We start from the raw sequence: 18,953 nt of genomic DNA, 5'->3' as shown, positions 1-18,953 counted from the left end.
CAGGATCTTAGCTGGAAATCCTGTTCCCTAGGGTGGAGAATGTTGGAGTTCGTCTTGTGCTTGGCAGGGCAAAGTGGTGGGAAGGGCAGGCCTGCATGTGCTGCCCCGTTGAGGAAGGGTTAGGAAGATGGTGGCTCCAAGGAGAACCACCAAATTGTGGTGAGAATGTGTGGCACTACAGGCCTGGGAGAGAGTTTTTCCTTTCAGTTCACAAATTACTTGAAGCTTCTACATAGCTACCTTCCTCTGGGCAAATAAAAGCAGGTGGTGATTCCAGTCGCCTTCCTGGGGTGAAGCTGAGCACGGCTCTTCGCAAACTGAACTCAGCCCTTTGCTGTGCTGGTGCAAGGTGAGAAGGAACCGAGGCAAAGATGAAGGGATTGATAGGGGAACTTGTGGTAAAGTTGGGCTTCCTGCCCTCAACCCAGCTTTCTTCCACTGGTTTTGGTTCCCTGCCAGTCTGAGACGAATTTCGAGAAAGGCCTCTCTGTTCCTCCTGCTAGAGGATCTGCTGTCGGAGCCAAGTCTTGGGATCAACTTTCTTGTGGTAGAAATCTTAACTTTTCAAAAAAAAAAAAAAAAAGTCAGGTAAATGTTACCCCTAAAGAAACTTTTCAATTTTGTCAGGTAAATAATTTTTTTAAATATCAGTCACATAAAATGCTTGTTTCAAGTTGACATTTTTCTCGGTATGAAAAACTACTGTGTCAGTTTATTGAAAATGTTAACTTTTTGTTATGACACTTCAGAATCGACATCGTTCTGGACATGTTTGGCAAAAGATTTTATATCTAAAATGTGCGTCATTGCAGTTTGCAGTGAAAGCAGGTATCAATCTCTATGTAGCAAAAAAAAAATAAAAATCCCACTTTTGTTTCTAAAGCCTTGCTTGGATCCAAGGAAAAGTGAACTCTGAATGTGCCCCAACTGTATTTCTTTTCACAAAGATCTTGGAGAGAAGAGAAACTGTAATGAATTTAAAATTTTTCCTTAAACCATGATAGGGGAGAGGAAAAGAAGAGAAAGATATAAAAAAAAAAAATCTCATTACCTTCTTCTGTTTCCCTTCTTTTTTTCTGGTTTCGTCTCCCTTCCTACAAGAAGGGAGAAGAAACTGGGAAACACTGTTCCCAGAGCAGATCCTGTGCTGAATCCCTGCACATAAAAATATATTTCAGCAAAACAGTGACAGAGCATAGCCTGTGGATATGGCACCGATGGGCATGCCAGGGTGCTCCTGAGAGCTGAGCCACCCTTAGCACTGCATCCAAAGTCGCTGCTGTTTCCTGACAAGCAAGTGTGTTTTCTGCAAGAGGTCTGTGCAGAAATTCCTCCATTGGGGAGCACTTGGGGGCCATGCTGGGAGCACTGGACAGGCCTGATGCTTACTGGGGACTGACTCAGGGTGTCTCTGCAGTCTGCTCGTGGGGCTATGTGTTAGGCTTGGTTGGAAAGAGGGAGAGGAGAAAAAGGTAAAGTTAGGACAGGAGATGAAGGGAAATGCAGGGCAAGTCTCATTTTTCCTGTCCTTTCTGCACCTTCAGTTGTTTTATGGGAATGAAAAGCTTTTCTTCCTTGCAGTATGGTTACTACTATTAAATGGCCACTTCAGGTGTCATCCTCTTCTGAAAAGGATTGTACAAGCTTTAGTGCCTGTTGACAGCCAGCCCCCAGACCAGTCTTTCTGCTGCGTGGTGGTGTGAAAAGAAGACACAAAAAGTAGAATGGGGAGAGATTCCTTTATTATTACTACAAATAGAAAAGTGTCCCTAGCCCTCTTTCCAGGGAGAAGCAACAGTGTTTCCAGGGAGGTCTACTAAGTAGGTCTTGCATTTATCACAAAAATGTGCTACCTTGCATCTTTTCAAGGAAAGAAGCCTTAATTAAATGTAATGCAGAAGTTGATGGAAACTGAGTTGGCAGCCTAAAACTCCCAGCCTTTGTAGCAGGACATTTTGAGTTTGTACCTTTGAGCGCTGTATGGTAGTGATGCTCGTGGTTCATGTTCTGGTTGCTTGTTCTTATTCCGTGCCCTGTGCATCCAGGAACTTTGGGGCTGCCAGCACCTCTTGACTAATTCAGTAGTCACTCCCGAGATATGAAGAGCATCCCTGCGCACTTCTGAGGCCATGTTCCTCAAGCCTGGTGTGCCCAGCACGTGTCAGGCATGTTATGTATGCACAGGTCTGCTGGCCAGGCTCTGTGGGTGGTTGCCTGGGATGTGCCCCTATGTTTCCATGCAGGAAATCCTGGACAGAATTATGGGTGTTGTTGCCTCCTGAATGCAAATTACAGTACTTATGCTAGCTCTTCAGGCACTGCTGTTGGTCCTGATACATGTGACCTGAATTTCTAATGCAGGAGAAAAGCGATGAAAAATCCCAAGTTGTTTTAAATGTGCTAGGTCTTTTGTATTAAGGATAAATTCATGTTTTCCTCTTGACTGGTTATCTTTACCCACTTGTCACTGCATCTTGCAAGTCCAAGATTGACTACAGCAATGGGAGGATGTTGTGAGTTCTGAACAACAGGAAAAACTTTACTCTCAGCCTCCATTCAAGTGCAATGAATTGCAAATGCTTCCACTTATCTAATGACATAGATTCCTTGTTCTGGTAACTGGCACTCACTGTTCACTTTCAGCCTTCAAAAGAGCCCCAAACAGCAAATCAGACTCTTGTGTTTAAAACCTGAAATTCTGCAGGTGCTTAGCCTCTGCCTTAAACTGGGGCTGTTCTAACTCGCTTCATGCATCTCACCCAAATGATCAATTAAGCCGGTAACCCAGGCATTTCTTTGAAATGTGCACTTCTGGACACAGGGAAAAAATAAAAGGATTGTATCAAAAAAGCCTTTCAACCTGGAGTGTCCAATTTTCTCCATTTGAAAACCCAGGTGCAGTAAGTGGCTCTTGTGAAATTCTTTCCTGAGCTCTCTGGAGCTTCAAGGAATTGATCTTTTAAGAAAAAAAGAGGGCAGGGGGGATTGAACGACGGCTTAAATTTTCAAACTGGCCTCCCAAAATTGTGCAAGAGCTGGTGTTCTTCGTAGCTTCTGTAGCAGCCGGGGGGCAGGCCCTGGGTGAGGTCGATGCAGTCAGGTCCCCCAGGCAGTAGCAGGCGGTGGGGGGCTGGGGGGGGCTGTGCTGCCCATGGGGGCAGGAGATGCACTCCGGGGCCTGAGCTCTGCAGGGGCAGCTTTGGCAGGTTTTCTGAGCTCCTGGCAAAGGCAAGAAGAAGAGAGGGCTGTGAGTAGGGTTGTGGCAACCCAAGGGAGCCTGCAGCCCACCAAGGCTGTGCCGAGCCGCCTCGCTAGGCTGTGCTGCCTTGGGTTAGCTGAGAAGGACTTAGGGAAGGAAGGCATTTCCGTACACTAAGGGGTCCAGGCGAGGGGTAATAGGGTCGGAGGGGTAAGGGAGTGAACGCCCAGGCGATGCAGGCTTTCACCTCCGGCTGCTCCTGCCTCCAGCCCCTCCGGCACGGTGCGAGGGGCTGCGGGCAGGGCCCGGGGGCTGCGCCCTACCTTTGGCAAGCCAGGTTACTGCAGCCCGCGTGTGCCCCCGGGAGCACAGCGCCGGAGAAGGCTGACAGGCGGTAATCGCGGCGGTGGTGCTGCCTCAGCCTCCCAAGGGCTCTCCTCCCGCTCTCCGCCGCCGAGGGGCCGCGCTCCCATCGCCCGCCCTTCCTCCGGGGCTGCTGCCGCTGCCTGCAGGGGGAGAGCCGCAGCCGAGCCGCCTTCCCGCACCGCCGCCCCTCCGTCCCGCAAGCCGGCGTCGCCCCCTGCTGTCCTTTACCCCCTCCACCGAGGCTGGGTCAGCCCGGCAGCACCGTGCGGCGCTCCCCTCCCTCCCCGCCCCGAGGCTTTCGCCGCCGGCCCGGCCCCGCGGCCCCCTCCCGGCCCGGCCCCGCACTCACCCCCCGCCGGCCGCTCGCCCCGGCCCGCGGCTCCTCCGCGCCCGCTCCCGCCAGCAGCAGACGGCGAAGGCGGCGGCCAGCGCCGCGATGACGGCTCCGCTCACCAGCGCGGCGGCGACGGCCAGGCGGGAGCCCGCCTGCGGGGCCGGCGGGACGGCTGCGGGCAGAGGCAGAGCGGGACGGGGTGACCGGGCGGCCGGGGCCGGGCCGGGGGCGTGCGGCCCCCGGGGGGCTTCTCCCCGGCGCCCCGGGGTGCCGGTAGCCACGTCGAGCCACGGCCGCTTTGCCCCAAAGGGTGAGGGAACAGCCCAGACCCCCCCCCCCCGGGCAATTAATTGCCGTGCAGGGGTTGTGGGAGCTTCACAAAATGGCGGGTGACCCGCGCCGGTTCGATAAACAAAAGGTTTATGACAAAAAATAAAGGCTTTTAAACTAATATTTTCTGGTTCGAATTAAATAAAGTAATCATCTGTGACAGAAAACAGCGCTTCCAATGTGTCCTACGTAAAACACGAAGGTAGCATGAGTTAAACTCCAATTAAAAATATGGTAACTGTTGGCTTTTACCTGGAACACCTATTTTGCTTAGCCATTCTCTTGGGGAAAAAAAAAAAATGAAAAAAGGGGTAAGGAAGCACAGCTATCTGAAAGGAAAATGGGCTCTTGAGGTGGCTTTTCTGTAAAGAATTCCTCGGCAACTCCAGTGGGTGCAGTGCGCTGCGTGCACAGGGTGGGATCGCTGCCCGCAGTAAGGCCCATGGCTGAAAGGATCGGGTGAATTGCGTTGTGATCAAACCCTAATGGGAAGCTAAATGACGTCTGCGTTGTAAACATCTGAAGTTAGGGATGTGGCTCCCTCCCCAAGGTCAAAATAATAGGAAAGCATTTGCTAGCATCAGCAGAAATAGTACGTTTTCAAAGTAATAAAATACACAAATTCAAAAAAACCTTCAACCTTAACGACACTTACAAAACAACCAAACTAAGACTTCAGAAAGCACAGAGATTTGCTTTTTGTTTCAAAGAGAAATGTGAAGTGTATGAAGTTTTTTTCCTTGAAACTGTTTTAAAACTTCTTTATTTTTGGTAGCCTGAAATGTGATTTAAAACTGTAGGTTGGCTTTTTTTTGGCTCACTGGAGATGTTTCTGCATTAGGCAGTGTACAAGCTGCAATGCCTGTTTAGAGCTGGGAAGATAAGGTTTGCTAATGAATGTTTTACTGCAGCACTACGTGTAAACTATGGCAACAAAGTTCATTACTTTTATTTTGCTATGATTGCCTTTATGAACGGAAGACACTCACTGATTATAAACAAATTTTACAGCTCTGAATTGACGGGGAATTGCTTTACTTGTGTTTGTGTTTAAAGAGCAAGCTACTTGTGGTGTTTTAGGGGCTGAGCTGAAGCCTCTCCCAGTGCAGGACCTACTGAGGTGTTCTGCGGTTGAAGCACATTTCTAATTGGACTTTCATGAGATGTTACCTTTTCTAAATGGATTTGCTTGTCTTGAGAAAGTGAAAGAGAAGCAGCAAAAGCTGTCAGACCTTTTCCATTTGAAACCTTTTCTAGCTAGCTGTTGTACCACAGGTTTGCTTGTAGATGGTTTCTGAAAGGGCCCCTAGGTCTTTCTCGTTGGCCAGCATGAGCAATATAGTTTATGCATAGCTATATAGTATTTACAACTTCTGTGTTTTTGCTTGTTGCTGCAAAAATAAATAACTTTCTTGAGGGCAATTTTCCTGAAATCATTTTATGTAGGCACACAATTCCCAGTGCATGAGGGAGAGCTTTTAAAGCGATATAGACTTTGTTCTTTCAGCATTAAGCCATTGGTTCTTGATGAGCTCATAACAGAAAAAAAAAATTAGGGCCATTTGAAAGTGGCACATGCTTTGCATGTGCTTTTATAAAGAGCATGTGTTGGGTTATTACAAAGTTCAGCTTTCTTCCTGCTGAAGTGTTTTGGCTGTGAATTGAAGACCCTGTGCCTGGCACCTGGAGCTGAATGTCAGCCGGTACCAGGTTTTGACCAGCTTTGGTGATTTCTGTAGCAGTTAGTGTGAGCAAGATAACACCTGGTTAATGGTCTGGACGCAGGAGCTGAACTCACGCTAAGTAAGTTTTTGGATGACAGTAACTTAGTACGAGCTGTTGACTGAGGGGAGGCCTCATGGCGGCCTGCAGCTCCCTCACGAGGGGAGCGGAGGGGCAGGCGCTGAGCTCTGCTCTCTGGGGACAGCGACAGGACCCGAGGGAACGGCATGGGGCTGGGACAGGGGAGGGTCAGGCTGGGGGTTAGGGAAAGGTTCTGCACCCAGAGGGTGCTCGGGCACTGGGACGGGCTCCCCAGGGCAGTGGTCATGGCACCGAGCCTGAGGGAGCTCAAGCAGCGTTTGGACAACACTCTCAGGAGGTGGACTTGATGGTCCCCCTGGGTCCCTTCCAACTCAGGATCTCCTGTGATTCTGTGGTTACCCACTGAACCACCTCCTTGGGATTCACCCCAGTGACAAACAAGTGGATTTTTTTAGCTAAGGTTTAACAGCTGCTATGTAAGGGACAGAAGGTTATATAGGAAAACACAGAGCCTCCCTGCATTCATTCTGCTGTGACAGAGCCTGGAGGCAGGCATGTCTGTGAGCTCTTTGTGGTGACTGCTGGTGGTAGATCAGACTCTGGCAGAAAGCATGAGGCAAGAAGATACAAAATGCTGCAATGCCCCTTTGCCTTAGGATCCTCTCTAATATTCTTGCAGGGTGTCAGCCTGATGGAAGCACCCTGCCTTCCCTCCAGAGTGTTTCCTTGTGTCTCCCCACCTGGCTTCCCACCCAGGAGGCATCAGCTGCATGTGCCCAGCTGAGGGCTCAGGGGACAGCTAGGTCACAGCATTGCACCAGCGTACACAGCTCATTAAAGGCTCCTGCAAGCACCCCACTGAAAGCATCATGATACACTGGTGCTGATGACCACTAGCTGGGTGGAGCTGGACCTCTGCTGTCCACTCTCAAGGTGGCTGGGACCCGGTTTTATGGGGCCACTGGCTGAGTTTGGTGAGGACCACTGGTTAGTGAAAGGATGGAGGTCCCATGCACCTAGCTGAAACCCTACAGGAGAGCAGACGGGCTTTGCAATGCCAGCTGGCACTGCTGGGGCTGGGTTTGCCGGCGGGCTCCTTACCCTCACAGTGGGGCTCAGGGTGGCTCCAGGATGGGATGCTCTCCCAGCGGAGGCAGGAGAGCCTCTCGCTGCCCACCAGCTGATAGCCCTCCTCGCACCAGTACACGACGACTGAGCCCAAGGAGATGCCCGAGCCTCTGTCCACGTAGTAGTGTCCGTGGGGTGGTGTGGGCAGAGCTGTGCACTGCGCTGGGGGAGAAGGGTGGAAATTAGGGACAGGTGGTGGCAAAGACCCCTGCAGTGTGATGCTTTTGAAAAGGCCACCCATCCCCTGCATCACTCCTGGAGGTCCTTCAAGGCTCTAGGATTTTTTTGCATAACCTTAAAGGAGGGACATAGGAGGTCTAATGGCTGTTTGGGAAGTAAGTCTCCCAGTTGCAAACTGTGTAATGTGAGGTGTTCCTGACCAGCAGAATTGGGAACAGAAGGTTACAGCATGCGGGCAGGGTGCAAAGAGTGACCCTTAAAAGGGTCATCTTTAAGGGACCCTTAAAAGGGTCACCCTTCCTTAAAAGGAAGGGAATAGGCTTTTTTAATACCCCAAACAGCTAAGAAAGTTAGACTCTGGGAGAATATTATTGGGTGGAACTCAAAGCAGTAAAAAATACTAGTTTATGCTGTGGAAAGATACCTTTTCCATTCCAGCTATTAATGTTTTTCAATTTTTTTGTTTTTATTTTTTTTACCCCCAACTGTTCAAAACTACCCGGTTATTCTGTTTAGGTCATGGCTCTTTGCATTGCACCCCTCGCATCTGACTGCACCCCTTTGGACTGACTCCCAAAAGCGTGTCAGTCTGGATGTATGCTTGCAAAAACCCCAGATATCCCAACACAAGGCAAAGGCAAGGTAGATGGGTAGATTCTTGTGTAACAGATATTATGGGCATCAACATCCTCAATTAAAGGAAGACATTGGTCAGAAAGCTTAGCCAAGCTTAAAGCATGCAGGTAAAAACTTGCTATGTTTAGTTTTTGAGGCACATTCAAAGTGCAGCAGTGAAGTTAATGCAAGAGAGCTTTGTTTTGCCTCTGGTTTTGCTGAGATGATGTCAGAGGGGCTGGCAAGAAAGCATCAAGTTGAGTAAGATCAGACTTTCTGCAGGTCCATCAGTGTTATTAAGAGGTAATAGATGCATCTATATGCATAAATTTAGCAGTGGTAGGGACATTGCCAGGATGCCTGGACTGGACCTGTTATATGGTTAAATTGTCTGTCACTGGCTAGCACCTTCCCCAACAATCCGTAGTGACGGTGTGAGGATGAGGTGGTTCGGGGACTGTTCCCAACATGCACCTTGGAAACATGTAGTGGACAGAGGTTTGGGAAGGTGAAGGTTCAACAATACAGCATCAGGCAGGTGGGTGCCCTGTGGCAGCCCTAATGCCATGCACCCCTCACTGAGGAGCTGCACCTGCTCTGCTCTAGGAAGCTGATTAAAAACCATAATGACCTGCAGCATTTGGAGATTATTTGTTGCTTTTAACAAATCTCCATCCTCGTTTTTTCCTGAGGGCCACAGCTCAGCCCATGGGGACAGGGATGTGTTTAGTGAGCTCGTCCCCTGGCCAGAGAGCTGGCCCGTTGTGATATGCATAGAGGTTAACATGGAAGAGAGCTTTCCTCTGTCAGGAAGGCAGTGAAGCGTTGTTTCCTCCCCGTACCTGCAACCCTGCCTCTGACGTGACATGTCCCTCCCAGAGCCCACAACTGCTGTGGCCCCTAGGACCACATGAAGCCCTGCAGCCCCTACATGTGCCCTACGCGCCCTCTGCAGAAGAACCCACGTGCCATTGCAGAGGCATCCCGCTGCCTCTCCTACTGCACCGCGGGGCCCCCAGCAGCCCGAGAGGCGGGCAAACGCTTGCTCGAGTACCTGAGATGTTGCTGTGCACGTAGGTCCCGTTGTCAGAGTCTCTGGGCAGCCCCTTCCTGATGTGTCCTGCACTGGACAAAGCGGTCATGGGCCCAGCAGCACTGCTCTGGGCAACACTCAGGCAGCTCCAAGGCAATAGGCAAAAAGCGATGCATTTTCCAAACCTTCGTCCCATCATGGTTTGGGGAAACACAGCATCCTTGAGCACCCCGCTGTCCTGTATGCCTGTGTTTTCCCTTTGCTTCTGAGCAGGAATCAGCTGGGCTCTTAAGGCGTTAAGCCCTGAGCAGCAAAGCTAGCAGCCGTTCTCCTCCCCGCAGGCACAAGCCCCCCATCCCTGCTCCTAGAACTGCCTGCCCCGCTCCAGCTGTATGCTGCTTCCCTCCGTCCCCCTCCCACCCAGGCAGGGCTCCCACAGCCTCCCTGCACCCCACAACCCACTCCCCCAGCCCCACATTGCAGACTGGGCAGAGATGCTCTGAACTCTGCCGAAAAACAGGCAGCTGGAAAGGAGCAAGAGACAGCAAGTGCCTGGGGTCCATCTTTGACATCTCCCTCCTGCAGGGACTAGCTGTCACTGTCTCCCCAACCATCTTGGCTTCCCCAGGTGCTGGAGCAATGCGCTGGGAGCCTTCCTTCTCTTTGTCTTCCTCTTCCTCCTCCTCCTCCTCTGCCCACTGACAGCAGCCAGTGCTGGGTATGAAACTGCCCTGCTGTTTTTTTGCAAAGAGCTGGTGAGACCCCTGGGCAGCAGCCCCTTCCGTGCACATTTTTTTTCCCTCCCGCCACAGCCCAGGGTTGATTTTCTGTAAACACCAGTGGAGCTGGATGTGTGCTGCCACAGCCAAAGTGGTTTTGTAGTAGCAATTCAGCCCGCCGCGTTGGGAACCACAGAGAAATCTGTTTTCCCTTTTTCTTGGGCTTACCCCTGCACAGCATCTCTCTTGGCCTACTTTGTGATGTTTTATAACTGGAGAGGCTGCAGTAGTGACCGGCTCCTGCCTTCTGGTTTGTAAGCCACCCTTGCCTGCCTTCATCTGCCTGACTCCCTGCACAGGGCTGAGGTGCCCCACGTTGCCCCAGCACTCCAGACCGTGAGGTTTAGGAGCAGGCAGTGCCTCCATGCCCAGGCTTTGCCCAGCGGCCACAATACCAGGTGTGTGACCAGCGGGGCTTTGCACTGGTTGCTGGCACATCCCCTGCTGTGGCTGCCTTATCTCTTCCCTGCAGCTCCGCCCTGCCCTGTAGGTCTCTGTGCCCCCCATCCTGCATCCCTGCCTCTCCTGGGACTTACTGCAGCTACGAGGGTTAAAGCCCAGCCTATTAGTCATTAACAGCACTGGCACAAATACAAGGAATACAACGTCCTTGGTGGCTGGGCATGAGGACATTTGTGTTTGGCAGGGAGATGCTCTGGCTTTGTGGGTCATTTGGTTATGTTTGGTTATGTCTTTTACATCCAGAGCCTGTAGCCACAGCTTGGGAGCAATGCCTGGGTGCAGGCTGCCTTGGGCTGGCTGGTGTGCTTGGTCAGGCACGGCCACCTGAAGGGGTCTGGGGAGAGAAGTGTTGCCTCAGATATGTGGGCAGCTCCTGTTTGTAAAACCTTATGGCTTTTGTGTGAACCGGGTGATTTACTGCAATGCATGAAGGGAAATAAATCTGTCAGATGGAATCAAACACCCACCCCACCCCACCCCACCCCACCCCACCCCACCCCATCCCACCCCATCCCATCCCATCCCATCCCATCCCACCCCACCCCACCCCATCCCATCCCACCCCATCCCATCCCATCCCATCCCATCCCATCCCATCCCATCCCATCCCATCCCATCCCATCCCATCCCATCCCATCCCATCCCATCCCAGTGGTGCAGCAAAGAGGGGAGCAGCGTTTCTGGGCAGAGGCAGGGACCCCAGCCAGCAGTGAGCTGCAGCTGCTCCGTCTCTCGCTTTCCCCCATTTGTCGTGTCCCCTTTGTCCACTTCCCCCTGCCCACACTGCTGGGGGACCTCCCTTGGGGGTGCCCCTCTCAGTCCAGCTGGCTGCCCGGTGCACCTTGCTGGATGTGCGCTCCCTGCTGCCATGGGGGTACCCTGCAGAGCGAGGCCTCCCTCCCCACCCCATGCAATGCCCTGGGCCCCGCTCACACCCTGTGCTGTGACCCCCTTCACGCTGACACCAGGCTGTGCAGCCGTGCTCCAGCCCTCCTTGCATTGCCCAGGGGTCTCTTGTCACCACCTTGGGTTTTTGGGCCAGCACACACCGTAATCCCACTCTGTCCGCCCGTCCGTCTCTCAGACACCTCTTTACATCTTTGCCTCTGCTGGCACCTCGCTGGTTTCTTTCCAGGGGATTTATTTGCTGACTCAGGAAAACTTCTTTCAGCCCCCCATGACTCGTAATGATCTTGTGGGAAAACAACGGTATTTTCTTCCCTTTCTTGGCTAATCCATCTTAAACTGTGAGCTTTCTTGGCTGCCCTTGGAGAGCGGGACGGGGGGATCCATCACCCCCTGCTAGCAGAGACCCTGCCTGGCTGGGTGAATATTGCTGCTCGCTTGCTTTTTGTCTGTGTGGGCCTTCTCCGGCTGCACCAGTGGGGCTCGCGGGCCAGCCCCACCGCCGCTGGCATGGGGATGGGTCCAGGGCAGGGTCCTCTGTCCCCCTCCCCGCTGCAGGAGGTGTCCCTGCACTAAATAGCTGGGGACCCAGCTTGTGCCACAAGCGTGGCCCGCGGCACAGGGCCAGTGGCCGTCCCCGTGTCACATGCTGAGGAACGAATGGGCTCAGCGTGGCCCTGGGGACACAATAACCACGCTTGAGCTTGTGCTCAAATTGCTGCATAGATGACGGGGATTATTCCTTTGCTAATGCTCTAAAGAGCTATTCCAGAGCCCGAAGGAGATGAAGGGGATTATTATTGTGGAATTAATATCCTGCCAGGGAGGGATTTCAGCGTCGTTCCCCGCACCCAGCTTTCAGGTGCCAGCAGCCTGTGCTGAACCAGGAGCTGGGCAACAGGCTGTGCAGGCCCGGGAGCCCGGCTGAGGCTCGGACATGAAGGAGCACGTCCGTGCCCCGGCTTGGAGAGCCCTTTCCTGGTGGGAAGGAAGGATGGGGGAGCCACAGACCGGAGGTCTTGGCCAGGGCTCCCACCTTCCTGGTGGAGCAGAGCAGGGCCGGGCAGGTGATCTCCTTCGGGCAGCCTGCGAGGCAAAGCACAGCTGCCAAAGCTGGCTCAGAGGCACCTCGTACCTGCGCTCAAGTTCTCTGCTGGTCTATGGGGATTCCCACTTAAAGCTTTTCTTAGCCAAGGCTGTGTTTTCCCCTACCTTCTCCTGTGCCCCTTTGAACCTTTCAAATCCCCCCTATGCAAAAAATGCCCCTCACATCCTCCCACCCGCATGGCTGTCCTGGAAGATTTTCCCCTCCAGTCGTTGCTCTACAGCTTCAAACCCAGCACCCATCAGCTGCAGGGGCTCTCCCATCTCCCATCCCACATCCTCACCAGGCCAGGCTGCTGCTGGTCCAAGGGGGTGGCAGACTTTGTCCCATCCCCATGCCCTGCCTCCCCTCACTCCGGTGCTCCTGGCCGGAGAAAGCAACACCTCCCTTCCCCTGGCACAGGCAGCCAAGCAGAGGTGTGCTGCCGTAGGCACAGCACCGTGAAACTGAGGAGGTGTCTCCTTTAATCTCCTGTCAGTGTCTTGGCCCACACCCTCATACCAATCTCCTGATTTTGGTAGAGCCTCCATCAGCTCTGTGGTTTGTTGTTGTGCTGCTTTGACACCAAGGAGCACCAGCCCTAGAGAAGAGCAAGCACTTTTCTTCTGCCTTGAGAGACAAGGATGTCTGGAGGAGGGGGTCCTGGAGGAGCACAGGTAGATGAACTCTGAGGATAACCAGAAAAGGTTACGTGGTTTCGGTCACATCATGCCCCAGGGTATGGCCCGCCTGGGGCTAGCCATGGAGATTAGGTGGGGCAGGGGAGGTGAGGAGGAGCCCCCTTTGCCATGGGGAAGCACTCATCTCATCCCCTGGGGCTGACGCACTGCCCTGGCAGCAATGGGATCCAAGACCCACACCGAGAGCAGGGCTACGGGTCCAGCTGGAAGAACAGCGGCAGGAGGAAAGAGGAAGAGAGGGGTCAAGGCAGACTTGCTGGGAGAGCTGGATGACTGTAGGGCTCTTGCTAGAAAAGAGCTGAGCGAGCTTAAGCATTGCACAAAGCCCAGGGAGTGTTGCTGCTTGACTAGAGCCTGTGCAATTTCACCGTGACACTTGCTTTTGCTTGCACAGGAAAGTGGCAACAGGAATGTAGATGTGTGCCTCTGTGCCCCACTTGTCTTCTTGTCCTTTGGACGAGGAAAGGCAACCGAGAGAAGTGGGAGGGGAAAGGTGAGCACAAAGGTAATTCTCTGGCTGGGACTCTGCACTTGGTTCCTTGCAGCGCCATACAGATCCTGTTTCAAAAGTAGAATGAAATGATCCCTGACTCTTTAAGGGGATTTACTCTGGTCATGGTTATCCCCCTGTTGTGTTTTAAAGTAACATCCTTGCAGGTGAACTTTGTTGTATAACCCAGGTACACTGCAGTGTGTTGCATTGGTTGCACTTAAGTGATAAGACATTTTCTCATAGGAAATACTGTCTGCAGTCCAAGACTAAAGCACTCTATTAATCCAGTCTCATTAGTGAGCAGTGCAGAATTTTTCTGCAGAAGCTGAACTTCCACAACCAAACACGAAAGTAGTAATTTCAAGTCAATGAACACGAGTGAGCCTATTTGCTTGCAGAAGGTTCCACAGACAGAAGGACAGAGAGGTATTTTGAGACTAAATTACTCACTGCAATCCATTTGCATAGCTCTCTCGCTAGTTCATCCTTCGTGCGAACCAACCAGGGCTAGATTTGTGGAAGAATGAACCATTCTCCAGGGAGATGTTTCCAAATTTTCCTCTTCTATACCACATTGCTTTTATTTCATAGCTCCAAGTTCCCTCTAAACCCACAGTTTCCCAGCTGGAACAGTGTGAGAAATTTGTGGCAACACTGTGGATGAACTTGCCCTCTAAGCAAGGGGCTTAATGTGAATCACCAAATCTGCACTCCCCTGGGTTATGTGTGCACAGCCCCACAGGGAGGGACTCATCTCACTCAGCTTCAGACACCTTCATCTGTGCTAGTCTCTCTTGGCTGTTGCATAGTTCAGGAAAGAAATGGCACTTTCTTTACCTAGCCTATTTGGCACTCCTATTTTAAGATCCAGTGGAAGTTGTAGAAGGGCCTATTGAATTCAGAGGAAGCTCATGTATCAATGTCTGCGTTGCAGATGGGTAAAGTTGGTAGCAGGTCCCTTAGCCATCACAGCAGTCTGTACCCTCTGGCAGCAGAGGGAGCTGCCAGCACATTCAGATTTGTCACTCCACTGGTTTTGGGGACAATCGCACATGGCAGGCACTTGCCACACCTCTATCTACCTGTACGGCTTGGAAGTCACCATGCTGGTGCCACTCTATCTGCAATTTGGTAGGGACACCTGTCTGCTAAAGAGTGCAGGGAGCTCTTTGGATGAGTTATCTCAGGATGGCTTTATAAGTTGATCCATTATTGAAATGCTTCCTGGAAAAGATTTGGAGTGTCAGGGAGAAATGTAGAACGAGAGAGAAAATGACCCTGTCAGGAGAGTCTGGATACAGGTGGTCCAGGCTCTCTTTGTGGGTACCAAGACTTGGGGTCAAGACTGAAGTTCTCAGCTGGGTCTCCCATGTCCCCGAAATTTTCCTTGATTAGCAGCTTTTAACAGTCAATTGATTTCTCCTGTCCCCAGGGGCGTAAGCCCAGACAGCCTTTACTGTTGTGAGCAGCTGGCCAGGTAGCTTGATGGATAACACGATATGCCAGACAGAGAAGCCTAAAGGGAATCCATACCACAGTTTTTGGTTTCATTTTCTCACACATCCTGAGTAAGTTGAACAAGAGGAAGCCTGCCCATCTATTCATAATAACAACCCCCACAGTTGATTGGGTTCTATGAATTTATGATATTAGTAGTTCAGCATGCCTCTTTGCTAACTGAATAATTCCTTGTTCCAAAAACGTCACAATTTAGTAAGTTATTACTACTCCTGTTGTATATATACAAATATACACAAGTACATCTACAGATGATGTACACAGACACTTGCGTGCACACAGAGACTTCCTACACCCATTGTTTATTTCCAAGGCCAGCACATGCCGGGCTGAGGCACTTCATGTGGTCTCCGTAGATTTCTGCCTTGGTGTGTACATTGTCCTATTTCATAACCTTCTAGATTACAGATTACAGCATTAACCCTTCTCTGGCCAGAGGCTGATACTGTTAAACTGTTCATTCCTGATAGACCTACTCTTATGTCCAGGCCTTTGGCTACTTAGGACTTATTTCCTGCATTTTTTCATGGAAACCTGCACTCTCTTGGTGCTGTTAAGGTGCATTTTTTGACACTGCAGAGTTTACCAGAATAGCTATATTATATATTTTTTTTTGAGAAAAGGAATTGTTGTTACTGATGCTTTTTTTATTATTATTATTTTTCCCCGCACATGCTAGCCTAGATGACACAGGCAGCTAGCCCAGATGACAAGCATTGTAATGTACCTTCCACTTTGGGTTGTTACATAGGTTTGTACGCCAAAGAGATGAAGAAACCCTGATTACTGAATGCCATTTTAAAAAAAGGACTGGGGGGTCGCTGAACAGGTGTTGGACTGAAATTACGAGATGGGAGATTTTTTTGATGCAAGGTCTTTTAAAAGTTTACTGGGAAGACAGGGTAACCCCAGAGGAATGTTGTGCCACAACTTGACAAAAAACAAAACAAAACGAAACAAAACACAACGAGAGAGATTGTGAGGCACAGAGACTGGCTGATTCATGGAATGGAGAAGGGTGAATGGAGGATATCAGAACACACAGATGTAGATGGCTGCTCCAACAACTGCACTGCATCCATCCATCAAGAAATGCAAGCAGGAATGTACTTTTACAAAATGAATGAAAGAAAATCTAATGCTCCTTTTCTTGGAGCTTTGCAATAGTGCATTCTCACTGGTATTACGTAATGGACACTATCAGTATATATGGTGCCATGTGAAACTGTATATATGCAATGAACTGCAATCATACAGTGCACTGGATAACAAGAGATGAGCAAGTCTATAAAACAGTGCCTTTGTGCTGCTCCCTCTGAATTGATAGAGTTGAGGGCAAAAGTGTCTAGCCTAGTTTCACCAGGGATAGTTCTCATTTACAGCTTGCAGAAAAAGTGTGGTCTCATGCCAAGATCAGTGGGGCTGAAAATGCACCCCCTGCAGTTAAAATTATAGGGAGATCCCTATATATATCAGGGGTTCAGAGAGGAGATCTGGCAAAGCCATAAATGCCTGATGATTTTGATGCCTTAAGTTTTAGCTGTTCAGCAGGTCATAGCTTCACTGATGATGTTTAGGGCAAGATTGTCTTCCTCTATAATGCAGTCCTGGTCTGAGGAGAAGACCTGAGAATATTAGTGCTCTACATAAGAAACAGAGGACAGAGCTTATTTCTGTTAGGCTGCTTCCTGCCTGGAAACCTGGAGATATTCCCAATGGGTGATCACTGTGTGCATGCAATAGCAAGCTCCTTTTCACAGGAGCTCTCTGCAGTTGGTCTGGGAAGTTCACTGCCCTGGGGAGCCATTAAATTAAATAGGTACTTCATCTGAGGGGAGCTGGGGAGGGGTAGCTAGGATAGCTTGATAAGAGCATTGACACTGCTGCTTATTAAAATAAGGGCAAATGTGCTTCAAGTCATCTGATTATCCCCATTCAGCTAGGATCCTTAGTCGAATGGAGATAATCAAACGACCTGAAGTAGTCCTTTTAAAATCTTATTTTTTTATACCTTTCTGGTGTCGTCTTCTGATGACTTGCTTGTTGGTTTCTGTCTTATATAATTTCCCTGTAAAAAGCCTAATTCTTTTCACGCTGTAATAGGATTATCATACAAGATGACTACATTTGTACCGTAGCCAAAATACACAGTGATTTACATGCAGAATAAGTGAAACCATCTAGAAATTTAATTTTCTAAAGACTGGCATAAAGCTCCTCAAGACCCAACCCACCTGGGAAATGCAAGTTGCTGTTGAATCAGTAGTGAAGCAACAGGTTTCAAGGCTGTGCCAGGGAGAGAGGGAAATGTCTCACCTCTCTGATACCCCCTCACATCTTTACCTAGAGAGGAAGTTTTTCTGTCGTCAGTTACTGATTCACTCAGCCCAGGGAAGGGCTGCTTTCCAGTTTGGTGTGAATGCCGATCCCCTAATCAGCTGGAGAAAAGGAGTCACTTACATAAGCCCAGGGAAAGAAAACACTTCTGCGATACTGCTCACATGAAGACCTAGGACTGAGCACTGGTTTACTCCTGACGTCCACCTTCTGCATCTGCTCACCCAGTTTCTTTAGGGCTGTATTGACCGGGACGAGTGGCAATTTGGGAGGCTTCCTTCTTCTTACTCCTCTTTCTTTTTCAAGGCAGTCAGTGAAGAAAAGTGGAAGGCATGACCCCCTCGTCAGATAGAGAGCTCAACGGGCTAGATAACCCCAGCTTTGTGGTGAGTCTGCTCTTCTCTGATGGGTAATTCTTGTATAAATTGGTGTGATCCCTCCAAATGGAGGAGAAAGGGACAGCCAGGGGGGTTGGACTGTATGCAGGGATGCTTGTGTGTGGTAAAGGTCTGTCTCAGCTCTTTTATCAGCAGGAATCTGAGGAATGATAGCCTAACTAAAGCTTGCTGCTGCTGCAGACTCAGTGCAGCTTCTGCTCTCTGGTGCCCTTCTCACTTCTTTTCTCTCCATTATTTCTAAAATGATAGAGTAGGTGAATGGCAGTGCAAGTGTGTCTGTATTGAAAAGGAAGAGAGCTGGTGGATCCTGGTGCAGGTGTCCCCGGACAGAGGCATTTATATATTAACTAGTAAAATTACAAAACAAATTTAGCCTGCCGAAGAATGTGTTTCTTTGTCTTCTGGATCTATTTCTAGTGAGGTTAACTGTTAGAGAGGTGGGTGAAAAAGGGTTTGGGGAGTCAGCATGGGAAAGTACCCTGTAGATTTATAGTGGGATAGTAAAAGCTGTAAATGATGTGTGAATTCAAGGGTTTGCAGTGCACGGGAAATACTGGGAGCTATAACAGAGCCACAGGGCAAGGACTTGGGGCACAGCAGCCCCATTCCTATCTCATGGCAGAGGTCACCTCCATTAGAAACAAGGAAAGCTGCTTATATTCTGACAGCAAGGGTCAAAGAGTGGGGTCCTGCAGCTGTCCCATACCTTGGTACAGACCACCCAGGAGTCATTTAATCTCCTGGTGTCCGAGTCTCCCATTTCTCAGATAACTCTTGGAGAGCTTGCTGCGAACAGTGGAGGTGGAGTGCTGTGTGAGCAGCTGCAGGCAGAGCTTCGGGGAGGTACTCGGAGCAATGCAGGGGCTTGCTTTCACTATCGTTAATGATCTCCATTTCTACCTGTTCTGCCATAACGCAGATCAGGCTTGTGGCTGCCTGAAGTTTGAATTACCACTGTCTTCTGCCTGTGGTTCTGGCAGTTCGGTTTCTGACCACCTTCCTGATGCAGTACGCAGAGGGCATCCCAGGCCCCTGGCCTCAGGGGAGCAGCCAGGCTGAGAACCACCAGGAACAGATACAGCAGCTCCTGCAAGGGCCTGTCACTGCCCCAGACTGCTCCTGCCTCTTCCTCCTCGCACTGCCTCAGCATCACGGGATGGCTGAGGCTGGCGGGGCCCTCTGGAGACCACCTGCTCCAACCCCTGCTCAAGCAGGGCCACCCAGAGCAGGCTGCCCAGGACCACGTCCAGGTGGTTTTTGAAGATCTGCAAGGAGGGAGAGTCCAAAAACTTTCTGGGCAGCCTGTGCCAGTGCTCCATCACCCGC

The 18,953-nt window shown here is 50.6% G+C and overlaps 2 protein-coding genes across 7 annotated transcripts in view; one reads left to right on the top strand and one right to left on the bottom strand.

Moving 5' to 3' along the window:
• Positions 1–1,722: 1,722 nt before the first annotated feature.
• Positions 1,723–9,356, bottom strand: LOC308196609 (uncharacterized protein). 5 transcript variants are annotated; one of them, XR_013952281.1, is made up of 5 exons: positions 8,971–9,108; positions 7,095–7,278; positions 3,915–4,071; positions 3,523–3,705; positions 1,723–3,219 (listed from the first exon to the last, which is right to left on the bottom strand). XR_013952281.1 is itself a non-coding variant. In XM_080595780.1 (5 exons), exons 1-5 carry the CDS (start codon positions 9,146–9,148, stop codon positions 3,006–3,008), a joined length of 921 nt encoding a protein of 306 aa, XP_080451906.1. In that variant the 5' UTR covers positions 9,149–9,355; the 3' UTR covers positions 1,723–3,005. The 5 variants fall into 5 exon arrangements, 2 of the variants coding, with proteins under 2 accessions (XP_080451906.1, XP_080451907.1); XM_080595780.1 differs by having other exon boundaries at positions 7,095–7,283; positions 8,971–9,355; XR_013952282.1 differs by lacking the exons at positions 7,095–7,278; positions 8,971–9,108 and adding an exon at positions 4,482–6,989.
• Positions 9,357–10,879: 1,523 nt separating this feature from the next.
• The window catches only part of LOC308196565 (solute carrier family 23 member 1-like), a 31,906-nt gene continuing 23,832 nt past the window's right edge, over positions 10,880–18,953 (top strand). For both annotated transcript variants that reach the window (XM_080595702.1, XM_080595701.1), the window contains exon 1: positions 10,880–17,615. In XM_080595702.1, the coding sequence (XP_080451828.1) occupies positions 17,562–17,615 (54 nt within the window). In that variant the 5' untranslated portion in view covers positions 10,880–17,561. The remainder of the gene's footprint in view (positions 17,616–18,953) is intronic.

This window comes from Anser brachyrhynchus (genome assembly GCF_964034855.1).
Source record: "Anser brachyrhynchus genome assembly, chromosome: 1".
In the NCBI taxonomy this organism is placed as follows: Eukaryota; Metazoa; Chordata; class Aves; order Anseriformes; family Anatidae; genus Anser; species Anser brachyrhynchus.
Note: the sequence above shows the minus strand (reverse complement) of the source record. Positions and strands in the feature narration are given on the sequence as shown.